The sequence below is a fragment of the Branchiostoma lanceolatum genome, chromosome 16, assembly GCF_035083965.1.
Source record: "Branchiostoma lanceolatum isolate klBraLanc5 chromosome 16, klBraLanc5.hap2, whole genome shotgun sequence".
Lineage (NCBI taxonomy): Eukaryota > Metazoa > Chordata > Leptocardii > Amphioxiformes > Branchiostomatidae > Branchiostoma > Branchiostoma lanceolatum.
Window position 1 is genome coordinate 7356363 of NC_089737.1, and position 26247 is coordinate 7382609.

At 42.2% G+C, this 26247-nt stretch overlaps 1 protein-coding gene across 1 annotated transcript; it reads right to left on the reverse strand.

Annotated features, from left to right (window-relative positions):
- LOC136421343 (G1/S-specific cyclin-D2-like) lies at window positions 1-26004 on the reverse strand. The gene is made up of 6 exons (XM_066408572.1): window positions 25921-26004; window positions 12161-12427; window positions 11147-11362; window positions 9319-9478; window positions 6380-6525; window positions 1-2137 (listed from the first exon to the last, which is right to left on the reverse strand). The coding sequence occupies exons 2-6, from the start codon at window positions 12353-12355 to the stop codon at window positions 1985-1987; spliced, it is 870 nt and encodes a 289-aa protein (XP_066264669.1). The 5' UTR covers window positions 12356-12427; window positions 25921-26004; the 3' UTR covers window positions 1-1984.
- Window positions 26005-26247: the final 243 nt, after the last annotated feature.

Here is a 26247-nt window from a genome sequence, read left to right on the forward strand (position 1 = left end):
TTTCATTCAAAAGACATCTTTATTTCTTGTCAAGCTATGTACAGTAAGTGTCTTCTTCTATCAGTCGCTTCTTCCTCGACCAAATTCCTCCTCTCGGCCTTTTCCAACATGTCCATCTCATATAATGTACAAAAATCTACAATACATTGGGCCTTTCGAGGAACAGCTATACCCATATTTCTCCAACATTCCTTCTTGCACTTTCCTGACACACACTCACGACCTCTTCATACCATCCTTTCTTTTGACTAACACTGCATGTACTCATTCACACACTTTTCTTTTCTTCACTCAATCCTTCACAACATACCATCTGGGAAGACATAGCTAATATAGGTTCTCAACCTGAATAAAGATTGCATTGTATTCTCACGTGTGACGTATATATAATGCTTTCTTTCCATATCGGCCTTCACGTAACTTATAAGGCAGCTTTCGGCAATTTGTTTACAAATACATCTTCTTCTACATATCATGGCACTCTTGGTTTGACCACGGAAGGGCTAGCGTACCCTTTTTAAAGTCTCTGTCTTCTTCAAACTCAAAAGAACTCACTCAAAAAAACAAAAGAAAAGGCAAAACATATGATGTTTGTCAAAGCACAGCAAACTTGGAATGGATAAACTCAACCCTCACACAGTGACCCTTATCACCCCTATTTGGTACGATTGGTACAGTCCTACTTGAGGTAGCAAGCCTTTTGCACTCATATTTTGGGGGGTTGTTTTTTTTCTTCGCACTCATTGCGTTTCACATGAGTGGCAAAGGCAAATTCTGTAGTAATTGATAATCTAGTTATTTCGGCTCACATAGCTCACTATATATCTATCTATATATCCACCGGTAGAATTTCGTACAATAATATCTTGGCAACATTTTTTTTGTTCGTTTTGTAATCTTCCAAAATACAATTTCTTTAGCTCTACCTCACCTACATGTGAACTGACAAGTAAGCTGGAAACATTGGAATTTGCGACTGCATTTGAGGGTTGAAAGTTTAAAAGTGCAATTTGAGCCCATTTTTCAAGTAAATCACGTTGTGCTGAAAAGAAATTCAAAGGAAAAAAAAACTTTCTTAGCCAAACTGTGAAAACCTTTCAATTCAATACCTCCCGTGTGTGCAAACCAGCCGGTTCACCCCTACCAAGTAATGGTGTAATCCAGATTTGCCCATTTTTTACAGTGCAAATTTACCCGCATTTGGAACTCAGCATTCTAGAAGTAGGGGTGTAAGGATGGTTTTCACACAACGAAATTTGGAGGATCTTTTCTTTTCAGTATTCAAGAAACCCTACCTAACTAGCTAACATTGCTTGCTACTTCTGCAATAGGATAGTGCCTTGGACACTATATTTCATAACAGAGAGTTAAAGTTTATAATGTGCTACAAACCACCACACACGGTAATATGTCTGGAAACAGCACACAAACACCATGGTAGACAAACGCTTTGGGAAGAGAATCCGCGATCCTTCCGAAAAATGGAAGACATTGTATCGTTTCCACTACATGGAAAACATCCAGTCCAACTCAAAAGTCTGTTTGTATGGAATGTTGTTGGTTGCTGAAAGTCCACTGGAATGCTGCATGGAACGACGTGGAATGGAGTGGCACCAAGTTCACGGAATGTTCTCGCTTGCGGAATGTACTGATACAGCCAGTCACGGATATGAGGATCCCTTGAATTCCAACACGGAAGATCGTCAGACTTCTAGAACAGCCGCACCGCGTTGGGCTCTCTGCGCGTGAAAGATCTGTATGCGACCAAAACAGCGAATACACTTTGTGTTTGGTTGACTCTAACAGCATACTGGCTATATGTGCTATGCAATAACTGCTATATTGGCTTGCACGCCCAACTTTCAAACAAACTTTTTTTTTTTTGGTTTACAACAAAAGCTTTAAGAGTCAACCAACGGTAAAGCATATTTGCACATTTCAGAGAACATTTCTTTTTTCATTTGCAGAAAGCCTTGGACTTGGTTTAGAAGTCGATATCACGGATGTCTGTTGGGGTTGACGATTGGTCTTTCTCTTCCTGATGCTTCGTCGCCAAAGGGTCTGGATGAGACATGGGATTGCAGAGACTGGTGGCTAGTAGTTGTTCGATCTGTTCCTGACAGGCTCGCAAGCAGTCCTAAAAAAAGACAAAGAAGAAGAATATGATTAGCAAACAGGTGTTTACTTTACAATCTGATTGGCCACATGAATGCAGATGACATGGCTCTCCATTGGCTAGTTTCAAACATGTGATCTGATTGTTCTCTGGGCCATGTGACTCAGGTTTCAAAGTTCTGATTGGTTCACAAAGTACAATGTGATCACTCGTCTAACACGTGGCAAACACATGACTGCAGCACAATTTTTTTAGCTCTTCTTCCAGTCACTTATAAAAATCTAAAACTCTGTAGAATCGCTGCAATTACGTACTCTCGTGGTAATTTCTCTAAAAATGGGCATGTTTGTTCACAGACCTTAAGTAAACATATCTATTCTGTTATTCGAAAACAGACAACAAAAGCTGTCACACTATCTGGCTGTTTTTCCTAATTTAATAGAAGCGAATTTGAAATATGAATGAATGACGGTTTGGTAAGGGGAGTTGGCTGTGGTTGGAGGGTTGCGGAGGTGGTCTTTGATCCTTTGTGCACTACCACTGACCCAGTACTGAGGTCTTCCCCTGGTCACTCCTTATAAACCTGGGCTAGAAACCCGAGACGGCGCTAAGAAACATTCTTTTCACCTTCAGTCTGAGCCTGAGATTAGATATCCCTGGGACACCCCACCTGACTAGCTTAATCCACTTGCGAAGATTAAACTAACCTGAGATTAAACAAGACTTGCAGACACCTTCAATGTTACCGTAGTGGGAGGTATAAGCGACCACATTGATATTTTCTCTCTTGCTTGATCGCAGACTTTTTTCCTTTTTTGTATAGCATTCTGTCCACAAAACTTTAAGAACTTTTTTCAAGGAGCCATAGCTTTGTCTTCACGAGGTTAAGTTTTCTTGAAGTGCTGCAGGTTTCCTCCAAGTGTTTTCTCGAGGTCTGGGATATGTCCTTCTATGTTTGTTCAGTCTCTTCACAAGTTTGTTTTTCCCATATCCTAGAGGAAGAACTTATCAGCTCAAGCTAATGACAAGGCCAATCACTGTAACCCTAGCTCCACATTCAGAAACAGTATCCAAAACGAATCTTCAGTTGGACTCTATGTTTTGAGTCTTTAGCTGGGTCTCAGTTTGTTGTGGGAGCTTAGGACTAACTCTCGAGTTGTGGTATTTTCTCGGAGACATGTTGACAAGGAAGGAGCAGAACTTGAGGACCCTAAGTCCCGTCCCGATCTAGACTGTACACTCTCCCGACATTCCTTCGCACAATTAGCCGCTGGCCGACTGGGATCATGTTCTGTTAAGAAAACATTGTACTTAAAGGGTACGACAACACTTCAGTAAAAAAGGCAAAGCTTTGGTCAATGGGGGAGGGTGAAATCCTATGCACAAGTACTCGCTGTTTTTGCATCAGGTTTTGGGGGAGAACAAAAACCAGCTGGAAAGAAGAATAGGCTGGGAGAAGGAAAAACGGGCCATTGGAGAAAGCTGAGAAAATAAGGGGGCAGGGAAACTGTGCCCGATACAAAGTATCGAATACGTCCGCTCAATGGACGCTGGAGAGTTGTAAGCACCAATGAATGGAGGGAAATATGCTGGGAAAGAATGAAGTGGCATTAGGTGAAGCTAGAGGGCCTACAACTGGGCAAAGGTCTACAAAAACAGGCGGCAATCTGCCCCCCTCCCCACAGAAATCACAGCCTTCTATAATATACCAGATTTATAATAAGTGGTGAGTATAGACAGACATAAGCCATGAGATGGGGTGTGCAGATACAGAGGGATTTTGAGGTGGGTGTGCCACGGTACCACACCCACCGAAAACGGCCATTCAGGGTTGCCATGGAAACCGAGTCAGACAGAAGGGCGGCTTTTGTCTGCGAGGAATTTCTGAGGTCAGCTGGGTACTGAAAAGGGGTTAGACAGTGTGAGTGCAGGGGCATGCACGTGGGCAGAGAGAAGGTGGGGGATAGTGTTGGGGAACCATGCTAGTATTAGTCATGCCTAGTTTTTAAAAGGACTGTCCCAATCCTATAGAGTCCCTTCCCCTAGGATTTATCACAATTTCTCTGCTTCAAGTTTAAGTCATTTTCCAATAAAAAGAGGAATTTGCACGCCAAATTTTTTCAGCTAGTTATATGCTGCTCAAATTACACCTGGTAATTTTTAGTATTTTTTCAGTGTCCCAAGTAGCCTGGAAGAGGCTATGAACCACCCCTCATTATCCCAGACATTTCGGTGATGCCTAACCCATCCTGTTGATACTGGGAAACCCCAAGGTCACCTTCTAACAGATCCTCGCCAAGAAAGTATTTTAAATGGTTGCCCTGATGTTATCCAGGGTGGTCTGAGAGATGGCAGCTCCAGTAAGAACACATAAACCTCCCTCGGCTTTGCACTTGTCTCCAATTAAAAGCCAATAACAGAGGCAGCAGGTGAAAGGATCCCGGTTTGAAAACCTTGGTTTGTCTGTGGGCGCTCCCGGATTTAAGCCTTGGACTCAACTGGAACCATGTGTCCGGTTAACTGCTGCGACGGGCTTTAAGCTTCCGACAAAACTCGTCAAGAAGCCAGTTCGGAGCGAGATCTATTACACGGCGACTGTAACTGGGCTCGTTCTGTTGCAAGTCTTTTTATCTCTTTCTGGTGTTCGGCGTAGAATTACACGTGTACTACCAAGACAGATCGTGCTTGACCTTGACACCCTTCCAAAAGGGCTGTCTTCCAAACGTGATGTCCAGCACTTGACCTTCGCAATTAATCACGTCTATTTCGCCTGTCTGCGACTTACGTATGATAGAAAAGTGCATCTCCAAACATAGAGTTCGGTAACCTCGCTACAAAACACTACCGGTTTACCAATTTGTACATCCACTTCCTGCTCAGAAGGGTTCTTTTAGAGCAAGCTTTCATCTCATCAAGGAGTTGCTATCAGTAGTTAGGGAGGTACTGGCGCTACCGTACATTCCTTTACGTTTGCCACACTTAAATCATGTCTCAATGTGAAAGTCATGACTTTACAGAGCTTCGAGTTCACGATCTCTAACAATCTTAGTAGACGACAATTTAAGACAACATTTCCTTGCAGTGGGATGAGTTTGCGGTGAACCACGGACTAAAAATGCCACAAATATTTCAGACTTTACGGTGCTGGGTCAAGATCTGAGCAGAGGGGTAGATATTGGGTCAGATCTAGGCTGGCCATGTGTTGCACTGAGCTGAGCTGGGCTCCACAAGGTGGCAAATTGCTACCATCTGTGACTCATCAGATCTTCAATTAGAAGCTATAAAGTTGGTGAAGAGATAAGAGCGACTGGGGAGTTGGGGTGCTGTGTGGCCACCCGCACTGCTTCTCAAGACTCTCTCAAGTCTCAAGACACAGAACAGGGCTGGGGCCTGAGGGTCAAGGTTTGTTCCTTCCTTCTGACACTTCCTTATCACTCAAGGACAGAGGACTTAGACTTTGAGGCCCTCCAGAACGTGAAAACATTGAGGAAATCTTCAACAGGAAGACACCGGGGCTTGCTCCAATTTACCAATTTGGTTTCAAATTCGGAGGAATTTGCTTGGCCGAAACTGTGTGGGTGTACGGACTAACCAGTTGCTTTTCACATTATCTCCGACCTAATTGACGGCAAATACAAAAATCACAGCTTGCTTACACCCACCCACACACATGTAGCGCCCAACCTTACAGCTTTCAATGATTGTTTTTGACATATTCCTTTCGGGGTCGAACAATCGGGACAAACTAACAGCGGATATTTGTTTAACACCTGGCTTTCCCGGTCTTTCTCTCCTCCATACTTGACACACCGTCACAGAGCGCTAGTCAACCCTTGCGACGGCGTACAAGTTAGAAGGCTACTGTAAATATTTAAGGTAGAGGTGGGGCTCTATTGTACGGTTGTTTTTCTCATCTTGCCCTGTCCTTAAATCGTGACATAGAACATGCAAGGCTCTTAGGTGAGTGTCATCGCGAAGGGGGTGTGCCACCTGCACGGTGAACTCAACTGACCTCTGCATTTCCCTCACGTCACAGCCAACCACAAACCTTTCAAATATTTGGGAGTGGTCTATGTTTTGATGTGTTGCATCATGTTTTACTAACATGTCAACAACAAGAGAAGACCACAACGTTCCAAAATATTTGGGAGTGCACTATACTTTCATGTTCTTGTTTTAGTTTCACACCACAACCCTCCAAAAAATGAGAACTCTTTCAGAGTGGCCGGAACTTTATAAATGTTGACAACAACGATCTCTTACCATGTCTATGTTGGTGATTTTCTGCATCTGTTCGAGCAGTTCGTTTGGTGACGCCCAGATCCCGCCGAGTCCGACCAGACCGTTGACTGCAGCACCGACGCTTCCCGCCGCGATCATCGACGGAGGGTAAATTGCAAACTTGAACTCTGAAACACAAATAAAAACAGTCTTGTTAGTCAAGAATATCTTTTATGCATTTGTTACATTCCAAAGAGGACGCAACTAGATAGTTAGTGGTTTGTCCCTACAAAGGGGATACCCTCTGCAGTAGTCAGTGATCTGTCCCTACATGGGGGACAAGAGGGCACCTGTGTGATCACAGAAAGGCATCTAGGTGGGAGGGGGAAACATTCCCAAACATGCCCTCTTGCCACCTTTCCTGTCCCCATATAGGGCCTACCAGCCCTTAGCCTAGAATACAGGCGGTTACCAGCAACATTCCAGACCACTTTTCCTGTGCCCATTTAGGCCAGCTCTCAGACTGGCAACCAGACTATTGCCAATGGTTATGAGGTTGATTCTTTTTGCTTCAGCAAGAGCTGTTTTCTTATTCAATTGTATGTCAGTTTTCAGAGAGATTTTGTAACACAGGCTACCGAAAAGGCCATCCACAAAGCCTGACGGAGAGGCTAGTATCACATAAAGGCCAGCGCTGGAACGCAGACCAGTTGACAGACCTGTTGTGTCAACCCGCCTGCTCCCCCACATTCTGAACATAGTGGCTGCCACCTCTGACAAATGGAAAGACAACTTAGTGCCCGCTTCCCACGGCACTGCTCCACTTGGACGGCTGCCCGCTGCGGAAACACATCCTGCCTGATATTCCCGGCACACCGGCAGTAGAGCATGGGCCCCCTGCCCAACGTGTCTGTCCAAGTGTAGGAAACACATCCTGCCTGATATTCCCGTCACACTAGCAGCAGAGGTTGGGCTGGGCCCCTGCCCAACGTGTGTCTGTCCAAGTTTAGGTTCAACACTGCCGGAAGGAAACCAGAAACGTCCTGACCTTTTGGCTAAATCAGATTCAGACTCAGTCCTTGAAACACACAACCTTGGATCGGAATGGGACAAATCCTCTTTACTGACTTCCTTCAGACAAACCAGTGCCCTAAATTCGCTTCAAGGTTCTGTTATGGCAACTGGAAAATCTTATTAGGAACACCAGCAACACACCAGTCTCCCATTTCCTTTCACTTGGTTTGAAACAATTTGATTTTAATTATCATTAACACCTGGTTGGCATGCAAACAAGACAACTTGTCCAAAGCCTGACAACATGAAAGTTTGATTTCTCTTCTAAATATAGAAAAGGTTTCTATGAAGCTAGTTTGAGAGTACAGTAATTAGTACAGCTCTTTTGGAGATATTTGTTAGACAAAATGCTGGTCGAAGGTCATGCATATTAACCCCCCCTCGTTAACTCAGCAAGGCAAACGAGAGGACAAAGTTTGGGATATCCCATTGAAAAACTTTTGAGGGGGAGAAATAAGACAGTTTTGAACGCCCCCCTCCCACCTTCCATTTTCACTACCATTTCCTTCATGTCTAGTGACTAAGCATTTTGAAACATTTGTGGAATTTCTTGCAACTAGTGGCCCTTTTTTTGGTCTGAAACGGGTGGTTAATGATAAACCTAATGGTCTACGAAAAGTCTGTAAGCATACAATGTACCCTGATGGATTGGCACCAGTCAGGGCCCATTCAGGGGAGGTACAAGGGATGGGGGCTAATTATAGCGACCGACGGAAGAACTCACACAAGTGCAACCGAGTGAGGAAGGCAGGGAGAGAACACTGGCGGAAAGAAGGCGTGTGCTTGTCAAAGACGGCGGACGGACAATGGCGGGAGAACGGATCACGTGGGCGCATTTCGGGGTCAAGTAAGGTTCTTTGTGGACCGTGAGTGGAGGGGATGTTATTTTTAACGATGAAGAGTCGAACATTTATTTTCTTTAACATCTCTGTATGACCAAATGACGTGGGGAAGTCGCCGTGTGTTTTTCTAGTCACAGACGTATTCCCCCGACCTTCCGACTAGGAAAAAAGGTCCACCATTGTTCTTTTTGAGATCACCTGGGTAAGAGAAGGTCATGAAACAATAGGTCTGTATGTCATCAATTGGACATTAGTATTTGCTGTGTCGTATGGAATTTCCTTCATTTTAAAGTGGTGCATGAACACCCTACCCTTTGTGGAGATAGAGAGAACAAAAGAAACAGCCGTTAGAGAAAAATCTGTTTCAAGTTACACCCATTATGTGGAAAATGGGACAAAACTGTTCAAACGCTTAAATCGTCACCTTTTAATTGTTTGACTGCGGTGAATAGTAGCCATTAACTGAGCTTTCAGGCCAATTTTGAAGGAATGAGGCACTAATGCCTAGGAGTTGTGAAAGCGTTTTCGTTCTGACACACATTTGACACATTAAAGTAAACTGCCTTTAGCAAAACACATTTTAAACTGCACAGAGCAGTTACTCAGATCTTCTATACTATAATTAACCTCTTTTCAACAAAGCTACGGAATCAAAGAATTGTTTTCCTGATCCAAAAGAGTTACTAAGATTTGCAAGTTACGATTTGAAGTGTGGCTTTGCAAAAAGCACATACCCCTCATTCAGGCAATTTCTGTCAATAGTAAATCGCAGTAAAAACTGACCCGCACAGATGGGATTTTATAGGGTGTAACTGTACATTACACATCAGAGATGACCGCTGTAGTGGTCAAACCTGTTTCAGTGACCACTCAACGGATCTTGCAGAAAATGGTCACAGTTACAGTAGACAGAAATCCCTAATCCTTGGGTCAATGCAAAAATAATCTAAGTAAGGGACCACAAAATGTGGCCACAAAAGGTCTGACTGTACACAAAATACAACCGTCGACATTGAGGCATTGTCGTGACAGTCTCTCAAACAAAATATGCAGAAAATCGCTCACCTGTACAACATAAAGCGATGAACGTCTGTGCGTGCTTAGCGATCATATCGCTTCTGTCCCGCTCGATGGGCAATCTACTAAGGATGTGTTCTAGAAAGTCACAGGGCGTTATTGCCGACAAGTCCCACTTCAGTCTCATCAGCACCAACAGTTCCCAGTCCTGCAAAACACGTCAGAAAAATCGATAAGTTAACAGCTAGTTAACGAGTTACAGGTTGAAGAGTTAGTAACAGAAACTTTGGCAATCTGTGTGGTCAGATTGTGTGAAAAAATGTTGAATAACAGGAAAAACCATGCTCTGAGAAGGAAATGGTTTACAACGTTTCATGGTCGTGTAAATTCCATACGTCTTCGTGAAAGGAAGTGAAAATGTCCCACTTTTAGTCAGGAAATGTAACTGTTATACGTGGATTTCCCGCTAACACGGACGAAACAAAAAGAGTTGTTTGTTTGGAATGTTTGTTTCGAGGGTGGTCCCCTTCTAACGCTCCCTATCTAAATATTAGCCAACAAAATCTTGGAAATATTTGTACACATATATATGATATAATGAAAATTCAGACATCCCTACAACAACTTTTACATTTCACAAAGAGGTGTGAAATTTCTGTGAGGTCTCAGATAAAACTTGTACTTTTCTCACTTAAAGTATAAAATGGTTCAGAAGGAAAAATACAACGACAAAAAAATAGATTATATCTTGTGAACTTTTCAACTGTCAGCTCATTTTTGAAAGAGGAAAAGCAGAAAGGAGACAATTTTTCCTTCCTGTCTCCAGCCAAAAATAGAAAAATGACGGAATCATTGACTGAAAAATGTTAACACCCATCTAGCTTCTCATGCTGGTAAACAATCAGTTTTTTAGTACTTTCAGTTTCAGTTAGAAGACTGTAACAAGCTTGCACCATTCTTTCAATTTCAAAGATCGGCCAAAGAGCAGCTAAACTGCGCCCCCTATCCATTTCTGTCGGGAACCGGCATTGCAGCATTTTCCCCCACGACAACAAAAAAATACGAAAAAAATCTAGAAAATTCTTTAAAGATCATTACATTTACGTAACAATTCTTACAAATAAATGAGGTAGGGTTTTCGGCAGGCAAATTTTGTGGGCGTGACAGAAAAGAAGCGTTTCCGTCTCAAGTCAAGGTCGGATACTTGCAACATCCGATCAACATCGCAACATTTCTTTCACTACATCGCTACATTCACAGACACTGTCTAGCTCAAATTCTGCCATATTTCTTCACACAAAAACGTGATATTCTTTTAATATTCTCAGTGAAAATTTCAGGTTAATTTCTTCAAAGTAATCCAACTTTGTTTTTTTTCTTCGTTAAAACTTTTCTTTCACTTCTAAAAGATATGCTTTACTTTGGAATCTTCCAACAATGCAAAGAAACAAACACCCCGGAGAGGGCGAACTGCGCTACCCCATATAAAAAATATCGCCCACAAAAATGAAGAAAGGCACACGGGTCGTATCTAGAAGGGTGGCCCGGGACTAGCACAGTGGGAATACCGGAATTCGGGGTTAAAATTGCCGTGACGATAGATCTGTTGAATCGGAAGTACACCGGTGGAATGCGGTAGGGTGAATGAGAGAAGAGCCTCACGGCGTTCTACAAAACAACACCCCCGCATATATACAACAAAAAGGCATAATAATCTTAGGAATTTTCACGACTTTCTCTACCTTCTAACGAATACTATTCCATCTTTCAAAGACTAAAAACGTTCTAAATGCATAAAAGCCGTAGCCCCGTATTTACAGACTTATGTAGAAAAACAACGGAAGAAAAATACAAATAAAAAACAAACAATATTTACCATTAGTTCTTGACACATAATAGAGTTGTCTGTGTAGATGACTAGCTTCTCTGCCGTTAGAGGAATGGTTTCTTTCAACTTGGAAGCGATGAACATACAAACTGCACCCAACAGTTGGAGCTGGTTTTTCCTTATCCGTACTTGGGATAGAAATCTGTCCAAATAGTTCATAGCTAAGGGGAATACTTCGTCTTCGCATCTTTGTTCCTCGCAAACCTGTGAAGAAAAAGGAAAAGGAATTGCAATTTCTGTAGACAATCGGTGATGGGAAGAGAAATTCCACCAGTGCGTCGGTTTGAAACTGATTCTCTTGAAAAAAAAAGCACACATTCACACAATGGCTAGTCATTAATATGCATAAGGCCTCCCCCGCTTGAGGCGATGTCGAAAGTTTCGAAAATTCGCCAAAATTCTAAAATACGACGGATTTTAAAAATTCAAACGCCAAATGGTACATGAAAGTCCTAGTCAAATTATCAAACAAAGTCCGACACCAGTTTCTGACGGGAAAGGGGTAAAATATTGCTAGAATGTTTCCCTCCAAAATATTTGGGGGCGTTTGCGGGGTTGCTAAGGCAATATCAAAAATTATAAATATTCTTAAAAATACAAGCATCAACATATTTAAAAACTTTTACGATGGACGGATAGTAGGTACCCTTGGCTCTATTTGTGCAAAGTTTCGGCGAGATATGGCGAAGTTTAGTGGGTGAAAAGAACTTAAGAAACTTTGGGGTTTTGGGGCGCGCCATTTTCGCTAGACAAGTGCCCCAGCCAGTTGGATAGGTGCCAGTTTCATAATAAAGACGAAAAAAATAATTAAAAATAGAAAATTGGACAAAAACTCAAATATACTCGGACAAAAACAACATACACTTGGGGTAGAAATCTTCAGGAAACATAAGAATGACTCTAACCGGTCGGAATAAAGCGGTGAACGAAGGGGTTTTGGGAAGTATCAGGTAAAGAAGTCGCAGGTATGTGAAGCAAGATGTCGTGGCAGCCAGATCTTACCTCGTACATCCAAGTCGCGACCATTTGTCTCATGTGCGGCTTGACTTCGTCTTGTACCGCCTTGAAGTAGGTTGTGGAGGGAAGATACTTGTCTTCTGTGATAAGGAGATTGTTCAAGACTCTGCTGTCGCCGAGCAAGGCGGGATCCCGGTAGCCCCGTCTGATCAAGTCGCCTTCACAACACAGCAAGTCCATGGCGGTTGGTGGGGGAACAGAACTTAGCAGGCGGGAGTCTCGGTGATCCGGTCGAGTTTTGCGGGCCAAATCCTGGGATCAGAACAAAATAAGGCCTGGTGACTACTTGAGAAGGGTCTAAAGTATCTTTAAGATGTTACAGTGGGGTCTTGGAGAGTATGGTGTGGCCGGCAGCGCTGTACGACGGGGACCGGGTGACACCACGTCTTTCTCTCTAATGCTGCTAGCCGGCCAACAGTGAACACTCGCGCGCTGAGGCCCGACAGAGGTTTCTCCTGTGTAACCACGCCTACTCGGATGATTGACAGCTCCCCTTTTTTGAAGCTCATTTGTAATTCACACTTCACGGGACCCTCCGGTTGGGAGAATCGAAGGGCTCATCACGATGCCCCACGTGGGACAGTGAAGGAATTGCATAAATCAAGGTGTGTGCGTGTGCGTGACGACAACATTCAACACAAATCGTCACATACTAAACATTAGTGCGGATGCAAAGGTTGTGTGTGGTTAGAAACGTGGAGGTTGGGGAGGTGGGATAGCGGCCCCCTCCCCACCGGACACCCCTACGGTGTACCGCCGGGTTGTGTCGTCCTGTGGCCCGCGCGGGGACGCCCCTTGCGAGCCAGACGGGCCGCAGACGTCCGGGGTTGGCCTGGGCACGGGGTCCCCCGAACTGCGCCCTCCGGATTGGTCGGTCATGCCCCCTCAGAGACAACGGCAGTGGAGTAAAGTTTCCATTCATAAATTGATCCTTCTCTTATTCATTCCCGTGCATACAGGCGGCGTTGATCGTGTGCGATAGAGAGCCGATTCTATCGTTCTCACGTGCTGAGTTGCTATGGACGATTCTTAGTGGAACGCACAGCGCGTGCATACACACTGCAAAAATGTGTAGCAAATATGAAGTTACCTTCATTGTTGACATTTGTTTCTGTGACATTCATACACCATACAGGGCTGAAGTGTTACAAAAATAATATTTATCTAAGCAAGTAATAATTTGCACAGGCTTTGGTATCATAACAATTTTGAACATATTTTATCAAAGAAATGTTTAGTTTTATCTACTTTCAACAAAATGTGTATTGGTGAAACTTTCTAAGGGAAACGACACAACTTTTCAGTCACGGTAACAAAAACGTCTGACGATTCGACAACTTGAGACCAGAAAATGTAGAATAACACAGTCGAGAACTTGGGAAGTGACCGTCGGCAAAAGATACCGTTCTCACATAAAAAGTTATCAGATTGTCGCTACCGGCCCAAAATAACATAACAAATGTAGATCAAGGTCATACAGCAATATGTCATTATTTTTGAGACTGTCGGATGTTCCACCCGTCGAACCAAGAGATGTGACAAATCGATTGAGTGGGCATCAATCTGAAGAAATTTACCGTAAACTTTCAAATGATTTTACAAGTATTATTTTCCGTTTGCCACAGTTCGTAGCACAACATCCTTTGAAAAGTCACCAAACACATTTTTGTGGTATTTGAGTAAATGGCATTAAAAACAGAGGCTGAATAGTCTTTTTCTTCGTACTTCCGACCACAGGAATGTGCGAAAGAAAGTTAAACTACGGTATACACTTGTTGCTAGCATCCCGGCAGTGGTGTTACCGGGCAGACTTTCTATTTTTGCTGGCAGATAGGATGTTATTAAGGTTCTGACCAATCAGCGACCGGCGGCGTCCCTCTGATCTTCCCCGCAGACCGTGGGTGATGATGATTGACGCAGCAGAGGGCTTGGGGAAATGCTCGTGGCGGGAGAGACAAGAGAGTCCCTCTTCAAAAGTTATCAAAACAAGGCAAACCAACCGCTCCCTAGTTTGGATAGCGGTCTCCCTTCGTCTTAGATCCGACCCTGGTGAGGATTTTAGCTTGGTTTGGTGGAAAGTTTGCGTTCTATCCACCCCCGTTGCTTCTAAAACTCGGCAGTGGACCCTCCCCCATAGCCGAGCGGCACAAGGGTTTCCCCCTTGGTGGGCGGGGCATTACATGCCGGGCATACCTGGCCAGTCATGTCCCATACAATCGGCCGGCTACCCTAATTGTGGTAATTAGCCGTGGCGATCGGATTTCAAAAGGGCCGCCGCTAAGTGGAGCGAAGTAACAAGAGACGAGGGCCCAGTATAAGAACCGGGGATCTCTTTCCATAGGCCTATACCCGTATGCTTCTAGTATGTACCACCGCGAAAAAACCCACTGGAAAACTACGGGATAAACTTATAACTTTTTATAAGCGAAGGAATTTGTGAAAATGGCTCGTGTTGAATCGTCCGGAAATGCTGGTGTCTCCGTTTGTTTGGCCTGTCACGTGGTTAATTTGATGATTGTCAACACGGCCCACCCTTGTACTGGCAATAGTCAATACAGTGTGAGAGGAGGGGGAGGCTGTGGACCAATCACAGTAACGTGCGGACAGACGACATCTTTCTGTTGTTTTGTTTTGTTTACACACTCACTGCGCGTAAAATCCGAGGTGACAATGACATGATGCCAAAAACTGTTTTTGGATCCCCTGGGCTTAGGAAAATATAAATATTAAAGCTTTCATTATTTGCGAAGGAGCCCCTCGACTACTGCCGATTTACGCCAGCTTCTGAATTTCTATTCCAAGTTTTCTTTTAAAGAAAGTTGTTATAAAGTTTCCAATTAATCTAATGGCAAAGCAGAACTTGATTGCAATTTTAAGGAAACTAATAAACTTTCCGTAATCGTGTTCCAAAATTAGAGAAAAGAAAGAAAAGAAAACGGGGAGAGGCGTTCAAGCTTTTTTCTTGCGTTTGATTCTCCGATTTTTAAAAAATTCTTTTAAAATGTCTTATTACTTTGATACCTTTACCCAATGTATTTTCATCATTGTATCTAGCGTTCTCCATGTATTGAAGATCCTCTCCAATAAAAAGACAGCCGATAGCGCATTACGACTGACCAGTGTAAATTGTTCTTTTTTTCGTCCTTTGGACAGGCCGACCCAAGAATTTATTTCGTCCAGAGGCGTAAAATCGTTCCAACACTTCGCGCCTGTTGTAACTTGTAATGCAAAAGTGTGGGCGACGTGTCCACTATTTCAGACGTCTGGCTACTTCTGAGATTCACAATACACATCTCTTGGTGGGCGTTGCTATGTCTTAGACTTTGCATAAGACAAGGGCGGGTGTCTCAGAAGATCTTGGAGCGTCAACGCGCTAGCGCCGCCGAGGCGGACACTTTTCTTTAGGTCAAACCAATAGTAGGGCTCGCACACAAATCTTAAAGTCTTCTTATTTTCTTGAAGATCTTACCAATTGCAGATACCGTTATTTTCTGACCTAGAGTATTATCATTACACTTATCATACTTTATGAATAATAAAATTCGGGCAAAACAAACTAAACCGACGACAAGAGTGAAAAAGGGTTACTATTTTTGCGATAATAAAGATGTCGTTTATGAACAGTTACTGATATTTTCTTTGATCCCTGAAAACCGATTGGTTTCGGTGTTTGGAAGGTTCCTCTACCTCAATGAAAGCCCGACCCAGATGGAGGATCAAAATTTTAAAGGTCAAGATAAAGAATTTTGGGGCGAAATTTGAGCGAGTGGCAGAAAATTGCTCCCTATGTCCACCGGGGGAAGTTACGACGAAAAAAAAAATGGCATGGAGAAAAAGAAAGACAACGACACAAAAATCTATCACAAAAAGACTGGTAAATGGCCAATTTGCTACGTTCTCTCCAATAAAGCCATAGTAAAAATATCTCATTTCGCTGTGATGTTATCATACTGAAAAGAACATGTGTTTTTCTAGTTTATCTGTATCAAGTCTTGTGACCTGATTTTGTCCTGGAATTCGTGTTCCCAGGAATACCAAAGGATGTAGTAAAATATGGTATTCCCTAGGAGACTACAACACAAGGCGCGACCCAGACATTCCGGCGGTTTGGAAGTTTGTCAACTTCGCGATGAGAAATTCAGTCAGAACCACCTCGCGATGGACTCCATAACCCAGAAATGCCTGACACACGAAAATTCCTGGAAAAAACAAAAGAATGTGAGGAACGTGAGGGAAAACTCGCTCCCTGATCCTCTTTCTGTCAGAATCAGACGACCACCGTGTGGATTTTCTTCCCGCCCCCTGTGGAGAATTCCCGCCCAAACTGCCCGCCCCCTTCCGCTATCCAGCAGGCACACATTAGACACAGAAGCCTGCAAGCCAGTGGCCACGAAATTGCACATATTTGTTCAAATTAAACATCATTCCAGGTCCATTTTGTTGTGTCTATCTCAGTTTTCTTTCTTGGGACCATTTATAAAGTACAAACAGTGGTAAGTTGCAGCGGACATGACTTTCATGTTGGTCAAGGCAAGGAGGTTTAATAGACCTCCTTGGTCAAGGATAACACATTACTACTTCCCACAACACTTGATGATGATTAGGGCCACACCCTATAATAACAGAACTTTCTAAACTTGCAAGAACAATTGACAACAACTTGTGTTTCTTCTTCTTTGTGTGTGTGTGTGTGTGTGTGTGTGTGTGTGTGTGTGTGTGTGTGGAAAATTGCAAATATTTACTCAAAGGACTGCCGAAAAATATGTTAAAACAGAAAAAAACGACCTGTCTCACTTTATCATTGTTGTGAGTTGGACTTTGGAAAAGATGACCTTAGCTAGCCAGACTTGTCTGAGGCAACAACTCCCAAGGACTGTACCACTTTTTGCTGGGGATAGACTAGCATCCATACTTTCAACACTTGAAGATCCTTGTATTTCAAAGAGACATAGACTATTGCTCAATGCAGGGAAGTAGTTTCATAATTCAATTATTGTTTCATAATAATGGCAATGATTATTTCATGTGTAGCAGGTAAAAATTGTTTTTACCGGCTCCCCTATTTGAAGTGTAGAACATTCTAAATTGCTGGACGTCTTTGAGAAATGATGACAATCTGTGATGGGAAGAGTATGTGTTCTGTCATTTTTTTCGCACACTAAGATTCAGTTCGTCAAGTTTGATTTCTCACACCCAACATCTGCTTGAACTTGAAGCTGACCATGAATAACCCATCTGTTCTAGTCAGTGGGACCTTGACATATATTTGGCAGGATTCCCGTCTGGCGCCCACAGGGAAGGAAGCTAGCACCTCCAGGAAGGTAGTATCTCCTCACATCTATGGTGGGCCAATAACTCTACCCTGTGACCTTGTGATATCCTGGTACTGATACATGACCTTCAGGGTTTCAAACTGGTCCATTTCTTCTGAAGGTAGGGGTGGGATGGACATGGGACATTTTTGTAAAAGACATTTTAATAATTCTTATACAGCATTAGTATCTCCTCACATACCCGTGACCTTGTGATATCCTAGTACTGATGCATGACGTTAATGGTTTCAGACTGGTCCATTTTTTCTGAAGATGGGGGTGGGAGGGACATGGGGCATTTTGTAAAATAAATTTTCCTCTTTATACAGTCAAGGAGTCTACATACCATATATATTTGAGGGTGGGTTTAATACTGATCAAAGAAAAATTACAGATGTTGATATTAAAGTGATATTTGTTGGCCTATTGGTCACTCTCAAAGCATAGGTTAGGCTTCTTGTTTTGGACATCGTTTTAGGCGTTTTTATCCAGCTTTCTACTTTGTCAGTTTTGTTTTTTTGTGTGTTAAAAAGATGCCTAAAAAGATGTCCAAAACAAGACGCTACTATTGGTGACATTTCAGGGAATGAAAAACTTGTGTTGACAAATTTGATTGTGCCCCACCCTGTCTGTACCTAGCATCATGGAATAAAGCTTTAAAGGGGTGTGATTAGGTTTCCTCCTGAGAGGTGTCCTATTGTGTCCTTCTCAGGTGATCTGATTAGCTTTTCATTTCCTGTTTGTCCTGTCTCTCTTTTCCTCGACCAATCAAAATGATGCTTACTACATTGTTCTGTATACCCAAGGATGGTATCTTTTTACACTTCTTTGATGCACCTGAAACTTTTTTGTACCCTTGAGTATATGTTAGATATCATAAATCTCAGATTTCCTCATTTGCCCCATCATACGATTTCTTAAGACAACTCCTGCATATTTGTCATCTCTCTTTGACACGTTCTAGCAAATTCCACAATATTCTAATCCAACTCAAATGTAAAATTTCTTGTTGTCTTGCAATCCGGAATACACATTCCATGGCCATATTGTTGTCTGTTTCAAATGCACGGATCACCAAAAGGCTCTTCGCAGTAGTTCACACTTTGAAGGTGCAAAAATAGTTGCAATTGTTTTTTAGAAGTTTTAATGACAAAGAAAATCAAGAATTGATTGTCTACATCAAGGACATTATATAAGCCTATATAATGTCCTTGTCTACATGCAGTGCTGGAAAAGGGGGTAAAAGTTTTGACCAGTGGGAAAACTTGTATTTTGTAGATTCTATCTTCAAGAACTGTTTCTAACATAAAGGCTGTTGTCATTGACACTGGCTACTTTAAAAGGCATCTACTCAACCACTGTCAATAAGAAACTGTTGCACTAGAATTGAATGGCTAAGTGCACCACTTGGTTTTAACAGACCAAATGCATTACACCCTCTTTCTGTAGCCGAGACACCCTCTTTTAGCACTTCAAACATGTTGTCCTTTTCCTGAAGGCTATGGGAACTCTACAAAGGCTGATTACCTTCCTAAGTCCTATCTTACCACTAAAGAGAAGTGAAACTTGATATCGAGTCTTTTGTGTCAGACTTTTCTACGCGGTGAAGGGTTTTTTCCTCCAAAGAAAGGTGTTCGGAAGGTAAAGTCAACAGCCCGAGAGCCGCTCTTGTGTTTCGCAGGTCGATTGTAGCGAACCTCGCCACAATAAGCGTCTGACCTTTTTCGACCTTGGCGACCGGGTGACAAAAATGAAGTTTTCTTGACCAGTCTGTGTTTGGTGTAAACCTAGCTTCACGTTTGTTATCCTACTTGATGATAGATTTTATTCAAATAAAGTAGTTCAATAGAATTTCTTTACATTCAGTTACTTCTAGACACACTGACCATCTAACTGACCATCTATACTGTATGGCCTGACTAGACCTAGGTGTTGAAAAGAACTAGTAACATTAGTAGGGGTAAATGATATTGCAAAAGGATAAAAAAACAATATTTTTCAAAAGATCTGAACTGAAAAGTAAATGGCATTGCCTTCAAGCAAAGTGATTGACATGGTAAAGTTTCAACAGCAATATAACTAGAAACTGACTTGAAATCTTTTCAACAATGCTCATCTTCTAAAAAGATTCTTAGTTTTTGTACTTTTCTTTCATAAATGATAAAAACTTGGACAAATTTTGGGCCGCAAGAAAGGAGGTGCGGTCATGGATCTTGGGCGGATACACCTGACCAATCAGGTGCTTACACTTCGCTCCCAGTTAGGGTAGTCTCTCTTGACCATTCAGGTATTTTGTCAGCCATGCCTGGGTGTCAGGTGTCCCTCGCACATGACAGCTGCCCACCCCCCTGTCACACACAACAATGGGTCATGCTGACTGATGGATTAGTCTAGTGGATCATACCACTATCACCTTCCATGGGGAGGTTAGAACACTTTTTAATTTTCATCATCTTACTGCTCATACAAATCTACTAGTAGTAAGCATTTTTCTTCTTACCATTCACCAGTGATAAAATGATACAAAAAGTTATAAAAAGTATATCAAAAACAAAGAAAGAATGGTGTTAAAATCTAAACGTAATACCCCAAAGAGGGTAGAATGGTTTCTTCTGCCACTGTTCAGGTGGTCCTCATCTATCAAGTGGGTCTCAGTGGTGGACATGAACAAATATGCCCAAGAGTCGGATCCCCTGAAAAGTCTTCCCATCCCTATTCTTCATATTGACCCGGTAACAGAAATCCACACTCCGTCTCAGACAAGACTTAAGAAAGAGAGCCGTTCTCGTCTTCCGATCGGGTTTTAAGTTGGTGGAACAAATCCCGAAAGAGAAAGAAGATGATCCAGAAAATCTTTCATCAAATAAAAGCTTTTATTACAGAAAGTATTGATGAAAAATATGAAAGTAGGTGGTTGAAATGCAACCCTTTCATCTGTGTTTTTGTTTGCTTGACTTGCGATCGCTTTGTTTCCCAAACAAGCCTTGATTCAAATTTTACCCGTTACTTTGTTTTTTTCTAAACAAAAGGAAAGTGTATGCTATTGCTTTATAAAGTTATAATAGTAAAGATGTTTTTTTGTGCTCAAATGTTCCGCATTCAATGCATTTCTGCACACTTTCATTTGAAAAATCGAAGAGAATGACTGTCAGAGTAAGACACCTATCCATTGTTGACGAGTTTTGTGACAGGTCACCTAGATTGCCTTAAACTTAAAGTTTTCAAATGTAAGTACAGTAGGTAAAACTAAGTGTTGCGGTTACAGATCAGCTAGCGTAAGTGTAGCGTGTTCGGGAAACCTTGTACCTGTACGGTCAAGGTTCCCACAGTGTACCGCGGTTTGCGTCCACTGGTCACCGGCGTCCCGTGACCTTCTATTGACGGATGAACAAACCTGAGAAACCCACTTGGTCTGAGGGCAGCCGCTAAACAAACACCAAAAGACTTAACCCTCTTTCCAAGTGGACCAGAGAAATAAGGCCAAGAATGGCCAGGTATGCGTTCTTCCAAGGAGTTGAAACTTTCTTGGTCCTTCTAACCAGCTGATATTCTCAACCATCCATACTTGTCACCTTTTTCATTGTTCAAGGTGATTTTTCTAGTGACAGGTTGGTCTGAAAGATGTCTGAGGAAATTTGAGTAGTCTTGAAAAGAACTGCTAGGTGTGGGGTCGAAGGGTCCAGACAGTTTTGCATATATACAAGGACATTATAATATATAGAATTCCCTGATACTCCTATACATTCCTATACACTGTTGAATACAACCAAGTGAAATAAACAATGAGATTTATTTGCAAGTTCTTGCCCGAGGGCTAATTGCAACATGAATCTGTCGTTAGAAAAAGTATGTATACAGACAACAAGTTGCAAAGATACCAATGGTGACAAGTGGTACAAGGGGCTATTTTCAAAAGAACTGCTATGGAATAAATGTGTCAATATGTCTAGATATCATATAGTACCTTAAAGCCTAGGTTACACATAGCCGAACATGGCCTCCCGACTCTCCCCCGACCATGGTTGGAGTGATTCGGGAGTGATTCGGGAGCTAGCTCGGTTGGCGTTCGGCCGAGTCGGCTGGCGTTCGGCTGAGTCGGCTGGTGTTCGGCTACGCCAGCCGAATGTTTTGAAAATTTCAAAACATTCGGCTCTGGACGTAGGGTCTGGAATGCGTCGGCTGGTGTTCGGCTGGTGTTCGGCGCGGTCGGCTAGTGCTCGGCTGGTATTCGGGATTGAGTCAGTAGTAAGATTAGAACCTTAACCACGCCAGAAATACTGCTGACTTACTCCCAACTAGTTTCCAACCTACCCATAACTCACCCCAAGGCCGTAGACAAAACTCTGCTAACTAATTCTCAACCAAGTGACTACTATCGGAACGTGGGCGAATCACCCCCGACCTTCACACGACCAAAAACAATGAAGACCACTAAAAGCAGTATTAAAGCTAGCCATGATCCGAATTCGATCTCTCGGTGATGTTCACAACATAATAGAATGGATTATTTTAATTAAAACCGCAAATGACGCCTCTTTTGAAAGTCGCTGAATATGTCCATTTAAATTCGTGAGAGGGTCTGCAATCGGTCGGGGTTTAGTCAGGAGAGATTCGGCAGTCTGCGGCTAGAGGTCGGGATGGTTGGGAGTAAGCTAGAAAGCATTCGGGGCCCATTCGGGAGTAATTCGTGTACTGGTTAGGAGATGATCGGCGCATCTTCGGCGCATGTTCGGCGCCAAAGATAGGCGTGGCCCAAAAACTGGTCAGACTGCTCCCGAACTACCGCCGACCCGAGTCGGCTAGCGTTCGGGAGCCATGTTCGGCTATGTGTAACCTAGGCTTTAAGCTCTCTTTACACATTTACCTTAGTCATACTTCAAATGCTAGGATAAATTTCTTAGTTTTCTTATGTAAAAAGTCCTCAGTTAGAACCTTGGTTAGAACAAGGAGGTTTAAAATCAGACTATTTGGTTAGAACCCCAGACATAACCTATGCAGATTCCATTATTCTCCATACAACTTTTGAATACCATACAGACAGTGCGCAGTATTTAAAAGGGTGTCAGCCATTTCATGTCTTTGTTCTCCAAAATCCGGGACGACTTTAATAGGTGAGCAGACAGGTATAAGCGTCTTTCATATGCAGCTTCATATTAATCTAAGGTGAGAGGAAGAAGCATTATCATGCTTTTCTTCTTCCGGCACTGAAAAAAGGTGTCACAAAGGGGCTTCATGCACATGCAAATCGCAAGTATCTGTCTACGCTATTTCTCAAGCCTTTCCAAAGTAAATAATTGAGTTGGGAATTTCAATGATAAAAGGGATTGAATGGGTGTAGATGTACCCTCGTCATTAAGGATTTCATTAACAATGGCTCCAACACTGAATAACACTGTGGTAATTAACAAGGTGATTTAAGAATAAATAACCAGACAACCCTCTTGGGCTAGGAAACCATCAACTTGGGATGAAGGGCATTTTTCGAGCAAAAAGGGAGTTGTCTACTCACAGAAGTTTATAAATGGTGGCAAGGCGGTCTAGTAGGGATCTTTTCCAGTGTGAGTGGTTCAAATCTTACAGACTGGTTTTGAGTTGACATCTTGAAAAGGTGATAGTCACCTGTTATGTCAATCCAACCTCCTTGGTCAATCCTTCCACAAATGTGGTAAATTTCAAAAAGTAGATAAGAAATTAATGAGAAGAAATAAAAGCCAACCTTTTAGCGGTACATTCTTGCTCGCCTTATTTGCTAAGAGATGTCAGATAAAAATCAGAAACAGCACACCCTATGATTATTTCCTTTTCCCACCAAGGAAGAAGGCATATCAAAGATCGGATCGAGTCCCAAGAGCCACCTGGAAATCTTGACAGATCAAGGAGGCATGAATTGAATCTCCTTGGATAGATAAAGCCATCACTGGACCATTCAGGAAAAATTCACCCACAATTTCACTTCAATCATTGATTACGATAAGGTTTCCCCAGTGGTAGGTCTGGAGTGCCAAAAATTCCAACGTAGTTCTTTTTGCTCAAAAGATCGGCAAATCAGTAAGTAGGTTCAATGAACCACTTTGTTATCAGTACGAACAACTTTTCATCTATTGGTTTGGGATTCTTTTAAAATCTATTATAGCTGAATGCAGTCGAAAAGAAGACTGTATGAAAGTTTCTTTGTAATCCTGTTTGCAGCCATGGCCTGTCGACCAAACAAAATTGAAGCGTTGCTCCTTTCTTGCCTTTCTTTCATCTTTCTATTTGTCTTTGTCTTTAAGACATACTGAGACTGATTACCTTAAACCTCCTTGGGTTGAGTTTTTTGCTTACCATGCAAATTTTGTCGGATTTAGAGACCAAAACTTTTTCACAAGTTTAATCATCGCATGATTAAACGTTCTAAACATTTTACCAAACTTTTCTAACAAAAAATTTGACTTGCAAGCGACCAGAACTTTTGCACAATTTCTATCATTTTACCAAACTTTTTTGATAGAAAAATACAACTGCCAAGCAACCTCCTTGGGCTGACCATTTCTTGCTTACTATGCAAATTTGTCGATTATAGAGACCAAAACTTAAGCACAAGTTTAATCATTGCATGGTAAAACTTTTCAATCCTTTTACCAAGCTTTTCCAATAGGAAAATATTATTTGCAAGCAATCCTGTCTAGGTAAGCAATCGGGTCCCAGTTGCTAAAAAATCTGTGTCTCGTTGGAAAAAGAAATGTCCAGCAGTGTCTTCAATGAAAGCTACTCTGATCCCTTTAATAGTCTCCTAAATTAACTTTAATCAAATCATGGCCTATCTCTGCTGAAATAAAGTGGGATTAGCACACATTGGCTGCACATAAAGCCATACACGATGGCATGATTTAATCAGACATAGAACAGTCAGGCCGGAGGGAAGGGAATCGTTTCCTGTTCAAACTCACACCCAACAAAAGTCGTCCTTTTCTTCCTGGATTAGAAGTGGATTAAATGCTAATCAAACAGGTGTCCCGGGGTGGTGGGAGGGGGGCGGTACTGTGTCTGCTTAATCACCGTAGTGCTTACTTCTCGTGAGGGAAGGCTTAGTCAAGGTGCACGCCCGAGAGTCGCCTAGCAACAGAACCTGGTCGTGACGACATCGTCTGAGTTATGATTTTCACAGGCAAACACGTTTTTGATGGTGATTGGTTTTCCCTTGCCGGGAGTCCCTAGCAACAGAACCCGGTTGTGACGACAACTGCTGGGCAACTGTTTTTAGTAAGAACGCAGGTAAACAGGTTTTTGGTGGGTCATGTTTAATTAGTAGTGATTGGCTGCTACCTAGCAACGGAATCCGGTTGTGACGACAACTACTGGATTACTTTTTCTTTGTAAGAACACAGGCAAACACGCTTTTGGGGTTTTGTTTCGTCTTTGATTAATGGTGATTGGTTACTGCCTGGCAACAGAATTTGGTTGTGACGACAAGTTCCGAGTTACTGTTATCAGTAAAAACAATTGCAAACGCGTTTTTGGTGGTGCATATTTGTTCACCTATGATTGGATACCCCAAGCCCCAAGTCACATAGCAACAGAATCTGGTCGTGACGACAACTTCTAAGTTACTGTGCACAGCAAACATGTTTAGGGGCTCATGTTTCGCAAATGGCGATTGGCTACTGAACTGTTGTTGCTACGCAACTTTTTTTGCTATGACGGCCACTGTCGTGATTGGTTGATTTTCGCTTGGAAACCAAGCTAAGATCCTAAAAGAAATGTGTAACAGGTGTATCTATATGGCCAGTACAGGTGTTTCCTAGAAGTTAATTGTGGGAAAATTGATGGCATTTTGTAATGCATTCATATGTGTAAATAAACATACTAAAAGCAGAAGGAGCTTTTGGTCTTGCTTTTACCACATCTACACAACCTCCTTACTTTTAAAGCTTTTCATATTACACATTACTGAGAGCAGTGTACTTAGTAGTATCAGATGACAACTTTATTAGTGGATTAGACAACGAAAGAAAATTCAGTAGACAATTCAGAGATTAAATAGATACATCTTACTCGATGCAAATAATTCTGAGCAAGTTGTCAAGCTGGTATGGACTTAAACACAAAAATCAAATCTATTATTAAAATAAAATTTTATTGTACAACGATTGAAACAGATGGCAAATTGCTTAACAGTACAACATAACAAGTCAAATATCTATGCTATTCTATTCATAGGAATCAGGAACTACGAAATAAAGTATGATGTACAATGACAGGTCTGAACAGTCTAGAACTATTAAGCAAGCCAAAAAAAACGGATTCTGACTGATTTATTCCCAAAGCAATTGCCTTTCGAAACATACCGCACCTGTACAATGCAAACTCACCACACCAACTCATTTGAAGTTGTACGAATTACATAATTCAATGTTTGTCAATGTGAAATAAACCTCTTTGAAAAACACTCACCTCTGTTCAAGAGGACCAACAGCAAACTAGTCGGACTCAACTCTTTGTAGACCTGAAAAACAAATATGAAACTTTGGTCAACACTAAAATTACTGACGTGTATCAAAGTCTTCCGCTATTATCAGTATTCAATGTCATTGGGTGACGGTCTTGTTGTCTTAATTTGATTAGAATGCATGTGTTCCGGTTTGCACACCTGAAAAACAATCACCAAACTTTGGCCAAGTAATAAAATTGCTGATGCCCAAGTCCTTAACTATCAAATCAGTCATTATCTAGTTGATAATCTAGTCTCGTTGTTTTTCATTAAAATACATGTGTTTGGAG